The sequence below is a fragment of the Marmota flaviventris genome, chromosome 10 (genome assembly GCF_047511675.1).
Source record: "Marmota flaviventris isolate mMarFla1 chromosome 10, mMarFla1.hap1, whole genome shotgun sequence".
NCBI classification, from domain to species: domain Eukaryota; kingdom Metazoa; phylum Chordata; class Mammalia; order Rodentia; family Sciuridae; genus Marmota; species Marmota flaviventris.
In genome coordinates, this window is record NC_092507.1 from 103,382,608 (window position 1) to 103,400,384 (window position 17,777).

Here is a 17,777-nt window from a genome sequence, read left to right on the forward strand (position 1 = left end):
AGGAGGTTTATGATCACTGACTTGTCTCCAGCAATGGAATGGACTGCATCAAAAAGGGTAAGGTCCCCATTTCTAGAATGTTCAGCAGACCTGTTGTTGAAGGGAGTCTAGCTCTGAAAGGCGATAGCAAACTAGACTCTTTCTAAATCTAAGACTCATGGGGCTTAAATGTCTGTCTGATCTCACCCTTTAAAAGCCTCTTGGTCCCAGGGTTAACATCTGATCTTTCCCTTCACATGGCCCAACAGAGGTGTCTAGGGAGCTAGAGTCACAATCCCCTGCTGTCTCTAGGCATAGCACTCCAGCCCTGTGTCACAGAGGGCAGTGACCTTGTTGACTATGTCATAGTGGCTCACCATCAATCAATCCCTCTGGGGGAGTCTCCAAAGAAGGACCTCCCAAGCTTCTCTGCAAATTTGCATTTTGATGGATGCTTTGGCCAAGGATCCTTTTAACTTCTGCCTCTTTGGAGAAGGAGAAATGAAAAGGGGAGGTTGCCAGTGCCCTGCCATTTAGAGGCTGGTTCTCCAGGCTGTGGATTATCCAGGCTACTGGGTTAATGACCCATTTTCCTTGGAAGAGGGAGAGACGTAAGGCGCATGTAACCGTGATAGGTGGTGATAACTCACTAGATGCAACCCAATTATCATTTGGAAGAGGATTCTGAGGACCAGAGAGAAGAAGTGACCTGCCCGAGGTCACATAGCCTACCAAAGTAGGTTTTACACAGCCCTACACCAGCCAAAGGATTCATCCACCCCACATAAGCCAACTCAGGCATAAAACACTGAACTGGTTGCATGAACACAGCAGCCTCTACTCTCCAGATGAGAAGCTGACCTTACATGGGAATATTCGGACCATTAAACACGGTGTGTGTGTGGGGGAGGGGAGGGGCATAATGATTCGTAATAATCTCTCTAAGCCTTGCCCAAACTGAGCATGCCAGTTGAGTTGCAGGAGAATGTTTTATTAATCAACACAATGCCTTTTGCTCACGTGAGTTGAGATTCTGCTAGAGAGGGAGGACAGGGGAGGGAACCAGGTGCTTGGCTCAGAAGACAGGGACAAAAGTCCTCAGGTGCAGAAATCTTGGGAGAACTCCCATCAGCTACTGAATGCAGAAGAGAAATGGGAGGAAAAAGAAGGGGAAAGAAAAACCCTAGGGTCACATATTGTTCTTCCTCTTGCCCGTGCAGAAATGGCATGAAAGAGGCAGACCGAGTCCCACGGCCACAGCGTCAGAAAAGCCAACGTCAGAAAAGCCAACCGATAGGGAGTGAGGGCCACGACTCAGGAGGAGGGATGGCACCTGATCACTGGAATCCCTCCAGGAGGCTGCAAGGCAGGGCTTTGACACCCCAGGGGTGACATTTTCCAGAAGGATCCTCCCCCTCCCCACCCATCTCCCAGAGCTGAGAGAGGTCACAATCACCAGGAGGGGCTATTGCTAAGGGAGCACAGGGGTCTTTCTGAACCCGTGACAAGCACAGGCCCCCACCAGGGCTGCTGCCCCTCATTCCGAGACTGTCGGGACTGGCTGTGTCCGGCTCCTGCTGGCTGAGCTGTGATCCTTCTTGTGGGCAAGGAGGGGCCAGCTAAAAGGCTAAGTAGTGCCCAAAGGCAGCTTAGGGTTGGGCAGGGATGCCACCAATCCCTAGACTGGGACATTAGCAGCCAGGCCACCTGGGACCAGAGCCTCTCCAGAGGACATGGCTTACGATTCTGAAAATGTTATTATAAAAGATAATTTTACAGGGTATTTACAGTTGTTCCTCTCCCATACATTTTTCGGAGAGGATGGAGGAACAAATTCTATTAGAATACACTGAAAGATCCCCTGTTCTTTTTAGCCTTCCCTCTTTTTCACCAGCGTGCCCTCTGTTGTGAATTCCCTGCCTGCCTCGTGTGTCCATGTCACTGTGGGCCCAGCGAAGCCTCAACTCCCATACTTGCATGCCCACTGGTCTTGTCTCCCTTGACTCTGACCTTTCCTTTGTCACATTCTTTATCCGCCACTCATCCTTGTTACCTTTGCCCACTGACCCTGAGAGTCCTTGGTCCCTGCATCTTAAGGAGTCAAGGGGTGCTTATGTCTCCTCCACCCAGGACAGAGGCTGTGGAAGGAGATTTGTCACCTTCCAGGAAATGCAATTTCAGGCTCCCCAATGTCCTCGGAGGGGAATGTGGATGGTGAGTGACAGGGCCAGAGCTGACACGGCTCACAACAGTGCCAGTGGTCTCCAGGCACCAGTGATGGCCTCTGAGCCGGCCTCAGTGTTCACAGCTACCAAACATGGGCAATATCTCACTCCTACGGTTATTGGGAGAATTAAATGCATATAAATAATTCATATTTAGCACACACCTGGAACATTGCTAAAGCCCAATAACATGAGTTATTATTGTTAAGGATAATGATAGGCCCTCAAGGTCAGGGTGAACCTACTTCCACCCATTCAGTCTTCAGTGGGGCTGGCAAACCTATGTTTCTCATCCTCTGGGTAACAACCCTAAAGAGACTAAACACAGTGATTAAGCCATCACTTCCGTCCTAGAGACGGCCACTCTCTGACACCTTGCCCACCACGGAGGACCACGCTTTATTCCTCGGACTGTGTCCCCACGGTTCTCCCCGCAGGTCAGGCCAATGGCTTCACTCTCTCCCCTTTACTAGCTTTAGTCCCTTTTTCAGAGCTTCTCCTTCAACCTTTCATTCTCGTTTTATACATTGATTTGTTTATTGTCTGCGGTTCCTGAGAATTTGAGTTGACATTCACAGATTATTCCACAGACCCCATCACTATGTCCTGTGCACGGGAGACCCACGGTATTTTTGAATGAATGTATGAAGGTATTTCATTTTTCCACCATGATCTTTCAAGGACCAACTGAATTGCCACCTCCTCCAAGAAGTCTCCCTGATTCCTGCCGCCCCTACCTTCTCTCATACCTTCCTATCTTTCGCTCCTGCCTCTTAGCTTACTGAGCCCAGGAACACAGCTCTGTGAACACAGCCATCTCCATGACTGAACTGGGTTTCCCTACGAGGTCAGTGAATTCTAACACCCACCTCACAGGGTTTGGTCCCCATCTTCCTTGTCTCTTTGTGACCCCTCATATCAACTAGGCCTAGTTCACAGTGACACATGCTTGCTGAATTATTCAGCCACAGTAGCTCGCCCGGAGCTCAAGACAGGAGTGCCCCTAGAGGCGCAGGTCAGAGGATGTGCTGAGTGATGTCAGGGGTGCAAATGACATTTTTCTCCAAGGAGAAGAAGGAAACAAGCCGGAGTAGCAGTGTCTCAAGTCCCTGGAAGGTCTGCCCAAGGGTTTCTCACTTTAAGGATCAGGACAAGTGCTACCCACAAAGGCCGGACCACTCTCAATCACCCTCAGCCAGGCAGACACAGTTCTTTGGTCTGTGACCATTCAGACCCTCACCACCCATCTATGAGACAATGTAAAGGTCCCTTTATTAATTTTATTAATTTTTTTCTCAGCAAAGCCCATAAATTTTGCTTTCCTGTGTGGATGCTGTTTATTTAATTATCATTGTAGGAGTCTAAAAATAAGCCTTGTTTTACACAGAAAACCAATCTTCCCTTTCAGCTCCAACAAAAGCACAATATGAAAGGGAACTACCACAGGCCGAGAAGAGAGAACAAATGGAAGCTTCTTTGGCAAAGCGGTTGGTTTGCAGGTGGTCCCGGCATTCCTAATGGGAATGGGGGTAGGGCATGGAGCAGGAAACGCTCCCCAAGGCCCTCTCCTCTGCCTGCTTTTATTTTTCCTGGGACAGTCTCATCCATTTTGTTTTTTTCTGCTTTAGCTGATGATTTTGGAAGCTGCCTCCCTGCTGAGTCCCAGAACCACCTCTCCACCTGTCTGCTGGCCCCCTGGAGGACACCCACCATTAACTGAAAACACTGTAGGTCCAAAGCCAGGTTCATGGTCTCTACCTCCTCTCTTAACCTCCTGCCAACCTGCTCCTTCTCTAATGTCCACTAAGGCCACACCTCTCGTCATCCACACTCCTGAGTTCCTTTTGACTTCTCCTCCTCCTGGTCTTTCCATTCTAGTCTTTTTTTTTCCTGTTCTGATACTGTGCCTGCACCAGGTCAGGCTTTCTTTACCTCTTTCTTCATACCTGGCTCAGTCTTCTGGCTGACTGTCCTGGGTCCGGGGGGTTCCCTTCTGACATTTACCCAGAAGACACCTGCCAAATACATCTTCCTGTCCGTACGTCACTGGAGCCCCCAGAGTGGCTCCCTAGTGCCTACCAGATGAATTCCTTAACCTCATGTTTCAGGTCCTCTGCATCTCTAGCAAACCTGCTGTTCCTGCTTACTTCAAGGCACTTCCCTCTTTGTACACCTGAAATGCTAGCAAACCAGCATATTGGTGAAGCGTCCCAAACATCATGCCCTTTTGCAATTTACTTGGATTTCCATTCCTGTATATTTAAATCCTGCTCGTGGTTGTTGGTCTAGCTGAAATGTCACCTTTCCCACAAAGCCAATCATTCCTTCATCAGCCAATATTTATTAAGCATTTATTCTGTTACAAACACTCCTGATCATTTCGGCACACACTCTTGTGAACATACTCAGATCCCCCATTATGCTGTAAATTTCTTAGAGCTGATCTTTTATTTATTTTTATATCTTCAACACTGCCTAATAATGTGCCTTGCAAATACTGGGTGTTCAATAATATTTGTTGAATCAAGATTCATGCTGTCTGTGGTCTTAATGTTGTTTAGTTTAATTCTCCTAGGGTTTTTTTTTTCTGCTTAAGTATGCATGTCCAGAAAGAAGTAAAAATAAACTAATGATACTTCTCAGCAGCTCTAAGCCTGTATTTTATGGTTAACTCTCAGTTATCCATGCCATTGGAAAAAGAGAGCATCCAAAAGAATTCCACACGAGAAGCAAAGAAACATTATTTCTATCAGTCTTTGACATGTATTGCATAATTTTTAAGCATCTGATTTGTCATTTTAATTCTGTTTGCCTGATCAGTTGATATTTGCTTTTACAGTCCCTCAATAACTGGCGGGGTTATAGGTACGGAAGGGGAGATGGAGAACTCTGCTGGTTTGGAATGAAACATTTGCTCTGAACAACTTCCAAGGCAAGGCTCCAGATCATCACAACATCACATGCCCCCAGGTGTGGCCATTTCTCTCCAGTGACAAAAGAGACTCCCAAGACCCCTAAACAGCTCATTATTTGCTAAAGAAGATGACAAGAGCCACTAGGACCAACGGGGTTCTGGGTTGGAGGGAGGGCTCTGCTGCCTTTCAGTCTGTTGGCATCAGAAGGTGCCTTGCTGTGCCACTGGGAACCTCTGGATGCAAATCAAAGGAACCGATATTTGCAATGTTGCATCGATAGCCAGATGATGTAGGGGAGAAAGTTCCCCTTTTCCACTTCTGAAGCAAACAAATATCACATGTGGTGACTCGGCAGCTGCATTAGTTGGGGAAAATTGATGCACATTTCATGTGTCAGGGAGCTGAATCCCAGAGAACGGAGCCAGCCTCCCAGAAAATGGTTTCTTTATATAGTTCCATCCATTTATTGTTTGATTGGACTTTCTGTATATTAAATTCAAGCTGTTCTGCAGCTCACGGGTATTATGATGCGTTGGCTCGGTGGGAAATAATGAAGGTGATGGGATTTTACAGCATCGCATTACAAAGGAGGCGTCCCCAGCCTCATCCATCTCTCCATCAACAAGCTTGTGTGTGAGGTGGCACTTATATTAAAACGATTTTTCTGATTCAGTTTAATGACACTCATTCGAGTCCTGACTCCAGGAATACGATTACATGAGCTAAATGCAATCTTCCTCCATCCAGTTGTGGTCAGCGAAGGCTGAGCTCTTCCCTCCTCAGTCCCACCTTCCCATACACCCATCCCTTGCATTGAGCTGGGTGGAGGGAGGCAGTGGGGAGACGAGGTGGGCATTCTTGCCGGAGGAAAGTGGGTTGGACAGAGTAGGAGGCTGAACTTGAGCTGGGGGCCAGGGTTGCTGAGCCCTTTGGCAGAGAACTTTCAATATCCAAAAGCACCATGATAACACTTCCCTCCTTGTCACAAACAAGTCCTCCTTAGAAGTTGGTTAGCAGTCAATACTGTGCGCTCCTTCCAAAAGAGATGGACAGGTCTGGTCCCTACTTCCCAGAAAAGAAACACTGACCAGTGGATGAACATTTAAGATACATATGAGCCTTGGGGACAGCGTCAGCTTCCTAGAAACGCTTGGCTGTGTATGGGGCAGGAGGGGGCACTCTGCTCCTCTCCCTGGTCTGGAAGAGCTCCCAGCCCTGATGGAGGGTGGATGGGACCCTGCAATGGCCTGGGTCAGGTGATCTCTGAAACAAAAACACTCAAAACAGTGACTGAAGGGCTCTCCCCCTCCCCTGAGGATGGGAAGGGCCAGGTCGCCTTTTATTTACATGATTTTGAGGCGGAATAATTGCTGCTCCTCGGGAAGAATCCTGTTTGTGTTTACGGGTATATTTAAAGAGGGAAACCCAAACAAAACCAAGCAGAAAGAGGTTGAGATTGATTTCGAGAGATTCCGGAAGAGAGCTGTGAAATGAGCACCAGCCTGGAAATCCCTTTCCAAAAATTGCAGCAATTTGAATTACTGAATCGGAAGACAAATCCAATATGAGGCTCCTAGTGCGAAGCACCCAAAGCCTCAAGACTGACCTTGCCCTCCTCAGTAGCCTGAAACCCTGTGCCCACCCCACTGTCCAGGGAGCTCCCGCAGTTGTCAAGTGGCCTCTGTTTGGTGTCTGCATCAAGGCATGATGGTGAACACATATCAGTCCCTTGCCAGGTGCTCAGGAACTGCTTCTTTGGTGCAAAGGAAAGAGGCATCCAGGTGCGGATGCTCCGTGCTTACAGCCAGCAGCAGCCCACTCTGAGATGCTCGGCTACAACTCAGCTCCTTGGGCTTGTTCTTTCCATGCCGAGATCTCAGCTGCCCTGGGCCTTGGAGCCACCCTGCAATACCTTGAGGCCTCTACTTGTGAAATGCTTCTCCTTGGGCAGGAAAAGATCTTTAGGACTGTGTCTTCCCAGCCAGTTCCTTGCTATACAATTTTGGTGGCAGCAGGACCATGGAATACTCCTAAGAAAGTGTCCTGTTGCCTCTCTACCTCCAAATATATGCAAATCCCTCCCTCTTCCCATCTCTAATGTCACCACCACCACCACCTCTTGCCTGGATTATTGTGCTGGCTTCTCCCCTACATTATACTTACTACCCAGCAGCCAAAGTGATTCTCTGGAACATAAGACGGTGGCTCAAAACCCTCCAATGGTTTCCCATGCAAAGCAGAGTAAAAGGCAAAGTCCTCGTGGTGGTCGCAAGGAGCCTGTCTGAGCTGCTTCCCCCATTACCTCTCCAGTCTCATTTCCTGGTCCTCTTCTATCCTCCCCTCTCATGCAGCTCAACTGTTAGGGACTTTGTTGCAATTCAAAGAATAGCAAACCAGACCTCTCCTTCCGGATTTTGCACTTGCTGTTCCTTCTGCCTGAAATGTTGTTCCCCAAGCTACCCACATTCTTTCAAGTCTCTGCTCAGTTTCACCTTAACTGAGAGCTTCTTCTTGACCTTCTAATATAACAGAATAACTCACTCAGTACTCCTTCACACTCAATACTCCCTGTCACATCATGCTTTATTTTTCTCTGTAGCCTGAGATGATTACTTGTTAATTTGCTTACTATCTAGTATTGTCCACTAAGTGGCACAAAACTGTGTTTCCAGTGGCTAATGGGTGTTCAATATATATTTGTTGAATGAATAATTAAATTGAGGGAAGCATCACGGGTAGGGCACTGAGCTATGGCTCCTTTCCTGCTCCTCCTGGGCCCAAGAGTCTAGAGGGGAGCATCGCCAAATAACCAAAAACAATAACAAGGATTGGGTGCAGATTTTCCTTGTAAGAAGGTCCATTCTGCTAAGGCTTAAGCCTTATGGAGGGCTTGCTTGGCTCCCAGTCTTTGCCCTGCCCATAAACACCCAGCCTGACATCTGGCTAACTCAGCTGCTGGCTCTCCCCATGGCCAGAAGATGGTTATCAAATAAGAAAACGAAAGCTGGGCAAGTCAAGGTACAAACCTGTTTGGTTGAACAAATAGATATTAAAGCCCTGTGCTAGGCACACACCCTACAGTGATTTTTGGTACAAAAATGTGCCTTGAAGAGCTCACAACCTGGGGAAAAAAAACAAACAGCCAAAGTCAATAAAATGTGGCAATGACAAGAGAGAAGAATGCAAGGGCTACACTGGGAGGCAAGACGAGAGTCCCTATCTCCTGGAGGGACAGGAAGGCCTCATGGAGAAGATGCTGTGGGGTTAAGTTTGAAAGATGATGTGAGTCAGCAAGATACAGGAAGTTAAGAAATGTCACCAAAGAAAGGATTTTGAAGTCATTTGTTCTCAGTGTCTTATGATCAGTTCCCTGGACAAGGACCCAGTGGGCACATTAACCAGTGCCCTGACTGAGGCACTTGGGCACTGGGAGGAGGGTTGATGGGCCCTGGAGGCAGCAGATGAAGGTACAGACATACGTCTGGAACCTGATGGGTTAACAAAAACAGATCTCAGACCGACTCCAGTTCTGGCACCAGGAGTGCCCGATTGAGTGCCCCCATCCATAGTGTTCCTGTCTCGTTCTCCTAAGCCAAGTGTCCCTGTCTCCTGGAACCTCAGACAAGCCCCTTCCAGGATTGTATTTTAAAGGGAAATGCAAATCACCTGGAGGCTGCTTTGTGCCTGGAAGAAGTAAAAATCGATTCTGTTTTCGTTAAAGTGATTTTTTGGACACTGTCAAAAGCTCTCATCTCAGAGCACAGGGTGACAGATAGGCTGCCGATCTCAATTACGTAACTGAGCCGACCGGGCAGCAGAGGGCCATCTCATCAGGAGCAGACGCGGCTCCACGCCATTCCCAAGCCCAATTCCCCTTCTCTAAGATACCCAAGAGGGACCCCATTCCATTCAGGCCTGGAACTTGCCTTCTACAACCCTTGTGGATGCCTGCTCACAAGGCTCTCCTTCCACATGCTCTCCTGGTCCCCACCTGAGTTGCCCTGAGGGACTGGCTGGGGCAGTCCAGGCCCACCGTGAGGCTAAGCAAAGTCAACCAAATGAAGAAGGGAAATCTGCTTTGAAAAGGTTTATGTCACATAATATACATTCTCCAACTAGTTACGTTGGTCTTATTGAATATTGGGAGTTCTATGTTATCCCTTCCCCTCTGCTAACTCAGATAATTGGGAATTTATTTTATTTATAGCATCAATTATGAATATGGAAATTAATCCTTGAATGCTGAATTTCCGGAATTCAACTGTCAAGGAAGCGCACGGAAAGTCTGGGCAGAGCTCCGGGGTCTCTCCCACCAGCACAAGAGGCTGTAAAGGAAAGCCACCCTGAAGCCCAGGTGGCAGTTTGGACTGTTATTGTTCTTGTGTGTTGAAGGAACGTGAGAACATTAAATAAATGGTAATCATTGGCTCCAGGAGATCCCTCCCTGCGGGATGCTAGTAACTCACTGGCAAAGTGCTGGAAAAGCAGGCAGAGATGGCAACGGAACTAGGAAGAGCCAGCGCCTCCCCTCAGCACATCAGCCCTCATCCTGTCAGCCAGCCCAGCTCTGCAAAGCAGCTGAAGACCGTCCCTCCACAAAAACGGAGCTTGGGAGAGGAGTAGGGCAAGGGCAGTCTGGAGACAGGAAGAGGTAGGTGTCTGCTGGGAGGTGCTGGAAGCAGGGACACTCTGGCAGAGAACTGGTCCTTGATATCCAACGGCCACTTGAGGCTCAACTGCCAGTGCAGAGTCAGACAGAGATAGGCTTTTCCCAGTGGTTGAGAAAAGCTACAACTAGCCAGTGAACGGGCTCAGGACAGGCACCAGCCAGGGGAGAGAAAAGGTTTCCCCAACTGAGTCAGCAAGTCCTCTAGTAAGAACAGCATCTCCACAGTCCTGCAGAGCATCTCAGTGGACAGATCAAGTCACCAAGTAAAGGCCCCTCTCCCCTCTTCCTGGGAACCAAGGCTTGGATCTATACCCTTAAGAGAGAACAGATATGTCCAAAGGGGACTGAGGATAGCATCGGGCCAAGTGAATGGAGCAGGAGCCCCATTTAACCCGACCCATCCATTAAAAAGCCTTTTGTCAAGCATCTGCTATGGAGAGTCAAGCAAAGGAGCCTGGTAACGGTGCCAACTGCCAACTTAGGTCAAAGTCAAAGTAGCCTGATCCAGCACTGAGCTCCACCAGCCAAGATGGAGGGGGGAAGAAGAGGCTGCTTTCTCGTAACGTATCTGAGTTTAAGGAAGACACTACTGAATGGTTTCCTTTCTTGCCCAAGTGGTTCTCCTCCCAGAAGTGAGACAGTTTAATGCATGGGGAAGGAAGACAGACTTGTTTACTGTAGGTGTGGGGTGAGCAAACCCACAGGCCCAGGGTTGGGGAACCATGCTTCTCCCCGATGCAAGCATCCTTCTCTTCATTTTTCCCTTCACTCTTAGAGTCTATCTGCTCACCCGTCTCCATCCTAAGAAAGTAAATAGGAAGCCAAGACTGTCCAGCCCTCATGCTAGACTTGCCCCTTGAACTATAGGGCAAATGCTAAAGGAAATTAGCTGTTTCTCTGGCAGCAGTAAAACACTGGATCTTGCTACGAAAGCAGCCTTTAATATCTAAAGCAGTACTTTAAACTGCCTAGAAAGAAATGTTTCATGTATAAAATTTCTGTGCCTGGTACAGTGCCTGAAATGCAGTACTCACTGAGCAGATGTTTTCTGGACTAGTAATATGACCTGAATAGAATATCATACCCTGAGGCCATCTAAAAAGGCAATAAACCTGAAGGTCTGATTTCTATCTCTGGGCCCTGGTGGATTGAGAACGAGTGGAGTGACAGAGTGAAAAAAAAGAATGGGCAGAAGGCCCTAGCTTTTGAAAATTAGTTCTGCCCTTTATCTGTGATTATGGGAAATTTACTTAACCTCTCTGAGTCTCACCTTTTGTATCTTTAGAGGGTATAGAATTGTTCCTACTTAGCAGGACTATTGTGAAGACTCAGAGCTAATATATGCAAAGTGCTTAGCACAGTGCTGACACATAGTAGACACCCATATGTTGTTCTACTAATAATAAAAAGTAACGGGCAGGTGGCCAGTGAAGTTTCCATTGATGTCCTCTGAAATGATTTAATTTTAATTCTGACATCCATCAGTCTACTCAGGGTTTATTCCTATAAAAGTTTCTCCCTCTGTTGTCATGAGTCCTATCAAAAGAAACCTGAGTACACTGGGCAGTCAGGGCCATATCAGGAGAATACCTTGGGATCTGGGGTGTGTGTCCCTGGCCATGGGTGAGGTCCCCTTCAGGAAGGTGAAGGGATGGTCTAGTAGCCACAAAAGTGCCTCTTTCTCCTGACAGCAGTCAGCTTCCAGGCCCATTTTATACTTCAATATCCCAGTATGCCCAAAAGCTCACATCTACCAATTGAACCAGGAAAAACAAAGTCAAATAACCCCAAATTCTTACCCACCCCGGGCGAGCAGCTACTTGAAAAAGAGAATGTGTGTGTGTGTGTGTCTCTGTGTGTGTGTGTTGGAGTGGGAGGAAGGGGCAGGGAGGCTTCTGTTAGACACAGAGGTAAAGAGAATGTCCCAATTAAATGTGGCCTTCACAAATGGATTATGACACCCCTTGCTCCCCCCTTCCCCTCCCTTGTGGCAGAATGACAAATATAATCATTTTAAAAGGTCCCATCACCTGCTCAGTCATTCCCAATAAGCATACACAGCACTATGGAAAAACCGACACCACCGCCATGGGGTTCCCGCCAGGAAAAGAAATCAAATCACCAGGATGCCACCAATGGAATTGTCAAAGACCAAATAAAAAGTGTCATGAATTCTCCATCAGCAATATAACGCTCCCTGGCCTAAGCAAATATAGACCCAGCATATGAACTGTGGAGGGATTTTGCATTAGCCTCAATGGCTTCCGACGGCTGAAGCAGAAACCCCTATGAAATCCATGTCTCCATAAAGATGCCTTTATTGGCTCTCATCCAGTTAGGGTGAAGACTGTAATCTCCTTCCTGAGTCCCCTGCCTCTGATGGAAAGCTTCACATCCCTGCACCATAAGTACATTTCTGTGACCTCAGTGAAGAGGAGTCCTCCTAGAGTTGGAAGAGACAGAGTCCCCTGAGACCTCCCTGAGCACCTCTCCCTTCCTATGATGATGCTGCCGCTTCTGTCTGACCATGTGATCCATTCAGATGATCTCACTGCTACCAGGTGGGCCAGGTCATTCCATCATTGATTCAGGCTGAGAAAACAAGACTTTCCTCCTTTAATGAGAAAAGAGAAAACAGGTGCCTCACTTTTTAGGCAAAACCCCAGTTCAGGGTCACTTAGAGAAAGTCTGCTCAGAGCGACTGAACCCTTGATCATTTGTGGCGGCAGAGAAAAAAAAAAATAAGGCAAATGAGAAAACAGCTGGCAAATATACTAGGAAGAATCCAGAAAGAATGCTCTGGGTGTCTTCTGGGAAGGGAAATCTACACCTTCATTACCACATTCACTGAACTTCTCAGAGCCCTCTTCCTCCCCACGACAGCCCTTAGAGGCGCAGATGCTCCTAAGGATACAGCCATCAACTCCCCCAACCCCACATCACACACACACACACACACACACACACACACATAATGCATGGCTGACAAAAGAAATAGTGACTTAATTTTCCACCTTTTATAAAACACATGCCCCACCCCCGAAAAGAATCAATTCAGAGCAGCTCACACGCCTAAACCAACCACTCATGTTCATTTTCCCTGGTGGTGATGCTCTCCGACTTGGATGAGGCACTCCCTGCTCCTCTCCCCAGGCCTGATACCAATCCAAAGCTTCACGGTCCACCCAACCTCCACCCTCGTGGAGTCTACCAGTGCTGACTTACCCCAGTGTGGTCATGGTGACAATGGTGTACCAAAAAGAGGCTGGGATGCTTGTGAACTTGCTGGCTGAGGAGCCCTTCTCGGCGTAAAACATCACAGTGGCAAAGATGATGATGGCCATGGTGAGGGAGAAGAGGAGAAAGCCCAGCTCCGAGGCGCAGCTCTTCAGGGTGTAGCCCAGGATCCGCAGGCCCTGGGAGTGGCGCGAGAACTTGAAGATCCTAAAGACGCGGAAGACCCGGAGCGTGACGAAGGCCCCGGACACGTCCTCGTTGTTGGTCATGACCAGGCCGATGTAGTAGGGCATGATGGCCACCACATCGATGATGCTCATCACGCTGCGGATGAAGCGGTAGCGGCTGGGCGCCGCGAAGAGCCGGAGGAGGTACTCCACCGTGAAGATCATGACACAGGCAGTGTCCAGGCAAAAGAAGGCCACCGAGTAGCGCTCTCCGCACGGCAGCTCCTTGCTGCCGGGGACCGTGCCACAAGGCACCGTCTCCACCACGTTGGTGATGACCGAGACAGCAATGAAGAAGCCAGTCACGTAGTAGAAGACCAGGGCCAGGGTGCTGGTGTGCGGGTTCTCGAAGGCGCGCCACATGGTCTGGCGGAAGCTGAGCGAGGGCATGGACTCCTGGTTGTTCTCGGAGTCGTTGTCGTCCATGAGCCGCTCGGCGTTCTCGCGCTTGCGGTCTTTGTACTCCTCGTAGCAGCAGTCGCCGATGATCTCGGGGAGGATGCCGTAGAAGGCCAGCTCGTCGTCGTAGGCGGAGATGCACTCGTAGCGCGGGTAGTGCAGCTTCCCCGTGCGGTAGAAGTTGAGCACGCAGCGGAACACTTCCGGGTCCCGGTCAAAGAAATACTCCTTGGTGTCCTCGTTGAAGAAGAATTCCTTCTCGGTGCTTCCCAGCAGCGTGTCCGGGTAGCGCTCCAACGTGGTCCTCCAGGTCTGGAACCGACGCCCGCTCACGTTGAGGACGATCAGCTCATCCTGTCGCTTGTTCTTGTCGGCCGGGGCTAGGGGCATGGGGCAGTTGGCCACGGGCATCCACCCAATGGCCGCAGCCCGGGCGAAAGGCAGCCAGGCTGCAACTCCAGCCGCCATGGTGACTCCAGCTCTTGGGCCGGGAACTGCGCGGACACGTTGCACACCAGCTTGGAGTTAGCTCGGCGACCCCTGGGAGACAGGAGAGAGCAGAGAGAGGAGGGCTGAGTCCATCTTGAGTCACCGGCAGGAAAAAGAACAGAGGAAAGGGTCACTGGTGGGTGAAACAGTCTCCAAGACGACTTGATAAAACGGAAACCATCACAGAGAGGGGACTTGATTTTTTTTTTTTTTTCAGTCCTCCCCACTTAGGGAGCACACCTAGCAGGGGGTGGGGCATGAGGGCGGGATCACCAGATGTGGCTGACTGACAAATTGTCAAGTTCCGAGAGGGCTCAGGAGCATTTGGAGGGAAAGCCTCTTTAGCAGGAAGATGTGGGAAGACTCGGGTAATAATCAGCTCTGAAAGGTTATGGCGTTATTACGAATTTAAATTGGGAGAGGGTAAATGAGTTCTCATTAAACGAATTTAAAAGTGGGATAAACATGCTAATTTTTATTTCACTTCATCCACCAGGGTAATCAGGAATGGGGTGTGGATGAGGGAGATCAACTAAATATATCCTTTCTACTCCTCCTCCCTGGGGGGGGGGGGGGGGAGAGGCTGGGGCTACCCAGGTCTGGAAAATTCTCTGCCACCCACAGGTGACCACAGTAGGCCTAGCTTAGTGAAGCTCTGTCCTCATCCTCTGGGAGGAGTCTGTCTCTGACAGAATGCTACTTTTGGGGATACTTGGTCTTGCTTCTGTCCCTGTTAATTTAATGTCTAATTATGCCCCTAAGAACCCTGATGGAATGACATAGTTGTGAGGCTGGTCAGGATCTCTTGGATTCTTGGTTCACCTGGCTTCCATGTATTGTCCCTCTCCCTCCCCAGAGGAAGCTGATCTAAGCCCTGCCATCCCTATCCTATATTCCTTGCTTCCCATCTCCATCTGCCCAGCATCCATAGCTCCTTCTAGTTATATAACAATACTCCTTCCCAAGCCATCCTCTCTCACCTGGCCCTGCTCCACCCTTGGAGATTCCTCCAGAGCTGGGCCACTTTGTCCCTTCACCCACAGCTCTCTTTATTTCCCTATCACCTGCATGAATGGAGAGGACAGTGGCATGGAGAATTATATTTGGCTTTGGGAAGCACATTTACCTTCCCAAATCTGGCTTTTTAAAGATGATAGTGAAATGACTCTGCAATCCCCAAATGTACACCATCTGTAGGAAGACATGTGGTGACACAGAAACACACGTAACAGCGACGGAAAATTGTTTGGGGTTGGCACACTCATCTCCACTAATCCTAAACTGATCACACAGAACAAATCCTAACTCAAATTATTTGGATCCTCTGGAACTCACTTGATTTGACTCTGTGTTTAAATAAACGAGGCAGAGGTGAGTCCTGGAGTTTTTTCTGTTACACAAAGACTTGTAGTGGGATTTGATCTTCATTATTGCTCTCTAAAATCCTGCTTGATCTTCTGACTCCTGGCTCATCTAAGTTTCTCTTGCTCTGAAATGCTACTGGACACTTCCACCTGGATGCCTTTGAAAGTGGACAGGTTTACACTACCTCCTTGCAAAAAGGTGTCCTTTACCTTTTGCTTAGCATTCCTAACTCCAGGCCTGTCACCTGGCACATCTTTTTCATAGTCCCACCCCAAGAATTGACAAATAATGAAACAGCTGCTCTTAATGTCTTCGTGATGGCCCAGATTCCCTCCAGCCTCCTTCCCACTGGAATTCTTATCTCTCACTCTCACCCTCCACCTCATTTCTCCTGTCCCCCTGAAATCTATTCTACTCAAAGGATCCTCCCCAAAGCAAGGTTCCAATTGTGTTTTATCCCACAGCCTGTAAAATAAAATCCAAACTCCTTGGCCTGGCATTCCAGCATCTCCACAATGGATCCTGGATTAACATTCCAGCTGAACGGCCTATGCACCTATCCTGGCCTCCAGCAAAATGAGCACTAGCTCGTGAACGGACCTGGGGAAGGTTTGTCTCTAGGTCATTCATCCTTCTGTCAGGAGTATCCCTCCCCCTCACCCTGCCTATTAGAATCCTACCTGTTCATCACCTTCCCTGAGATGCCTCCTCATCTCCCCACTGTAAGATGCTTTCCTTCCTTTGGGCTCTCAGTATTTTGCCTCTCTACTTTAGTGCACACCACCCTCTGGCCAGGATTGCACCTTCTTTACATACATCTTATTAATAATAATAGCTAACAGCAATTTAACACCTATTCTATGCAAGCTTTGCACCATTTCCCATGGTTTGTGTCACTGAATCTTCACAGCAATCCTAGGAAGAAGAGTCTATCATGTCTCTTGCTTCATAGATAAGAAAAACTAAGGTTTACAGTTACAGAGCAGTCTAGCAATCCCCAAAGTGGCAGCACAGAGATTCCCTTGCCAGCAGTTTACTGAGCACTGATCATGCCAGGTACAGGACCCCATGCTTCCATGCCTCATCTCCATCTAGCCCATCAAAAGCCCTGTGTGCTACACACCCTCCTAGTCCTCATTTTGTGGATGAAGAAAAACAAGTATAAGGAGTTATAACAATTGTCTAAAGGATGTGATAAGGACGCAGAGAGCTTTAAACCCAGGCAGTCTCAATGCAGAGTTAAAAGTGCAGCCAGGCCACTCCCTGGCTCTCCCCAGCCCACACTAAGCTCTTTAAGGGCAAAGGCCATGACACCTCAACTTTTCCATCATAAGCCAGGAGAAGCACAATGCAGTGCAGGAGTAGGCACTCAAGTTGGCACCATTTGTGGTCCATTGATTTTACTCTGTGCCTTGCTAATGTATTTCAGGGACATCAAGGGTGGGTGTTCTTTCTCCAAAAGATAGTGGATTCTGAAGACAGAGCTGAATCAAAAGAACCCTAGAATTGAGTGTCTGCTTCTGACTCACTGTAGCCTCAGTCAGGGATCCTCAAGGAGCTGGAATCTGCCTCAATTATCCCCCCTGCACACCAAGGGAAATCTCACAGGTCCCTCTGCTCCCTAAAAAAGGGGGGTTGATCCAGATGCTACAGAAGACAACAGCAAAGACAAGGATATTGCCCATAAGTGTCACCACTCAGAGAATAGAAAAACAGCACAGGCCTGATGGGATCTTGATTAGGGAAACCAAGAGATGCAAGGAATGAATGGGGATCTTTTATCCAAGACAGTGGGTAGCCCACATGCCACTAACAAAAGATGCAGGAACACATCCTGCATTGTTTATCTTTCTTCAATAAATTTACCCTCATAATGAATGAACTATGCTTTTTTTTTTTTTTTTGGACAGGAGATTTTACTGTCCCTCAGCACGCTTGGCTAATTTTCCAAGAGACCAGGGAGCTGCTGGGAAGCAAGCCCACAATCTAGACGTTGGTCACAGAGGTTCCAATTCTGACTTAGGTAATGTTTACTGAGCACTGACAATGCCCTGGGCACTGTGGGAGGCACTTTTCTATATAGCACTGAACTTTTTTCCACAAAAATCCTATGATGTTTCTGCCCATGGGAATCAGAAAATTTCCTTCAAAGTGACTAAGTTTCACGTATACAGGAATTGACAATTTTTAAATAGACCATTCATCAGCTCACTACCAAAAGGCTTTCCTGATCTAGGTATGGCCAAATACGACATTCCTGATAGACAAGGGC

At 48.3% G+C, this 17,777-nt stretch overlaps 1 protein-coding gene across 1 annotated transcript in view; it reads right to left on the bottom strand.

The window, feature by feature from the left end:
• Kcnd3 (potassium voltage-gated channel subfamily D member 3) overlaps window positions 1-14,119 on the bottom strand; it is a 195,713-nt gene extending 181,594 nt beyond the window's left edge. The window contains exon 1 of the mRNA XM_071618187.1: window positions 13,014-14,119. Coding sequence (XP_071474288.1) covers window positions 13,014-14,119 — 1,106 coding nt within the window. The remainder of the gene's footprint in view (window positions 1-13,013) is intronic.
• Window positions 14,120-17,777: the final 3,658 nt, after the last annotated feature.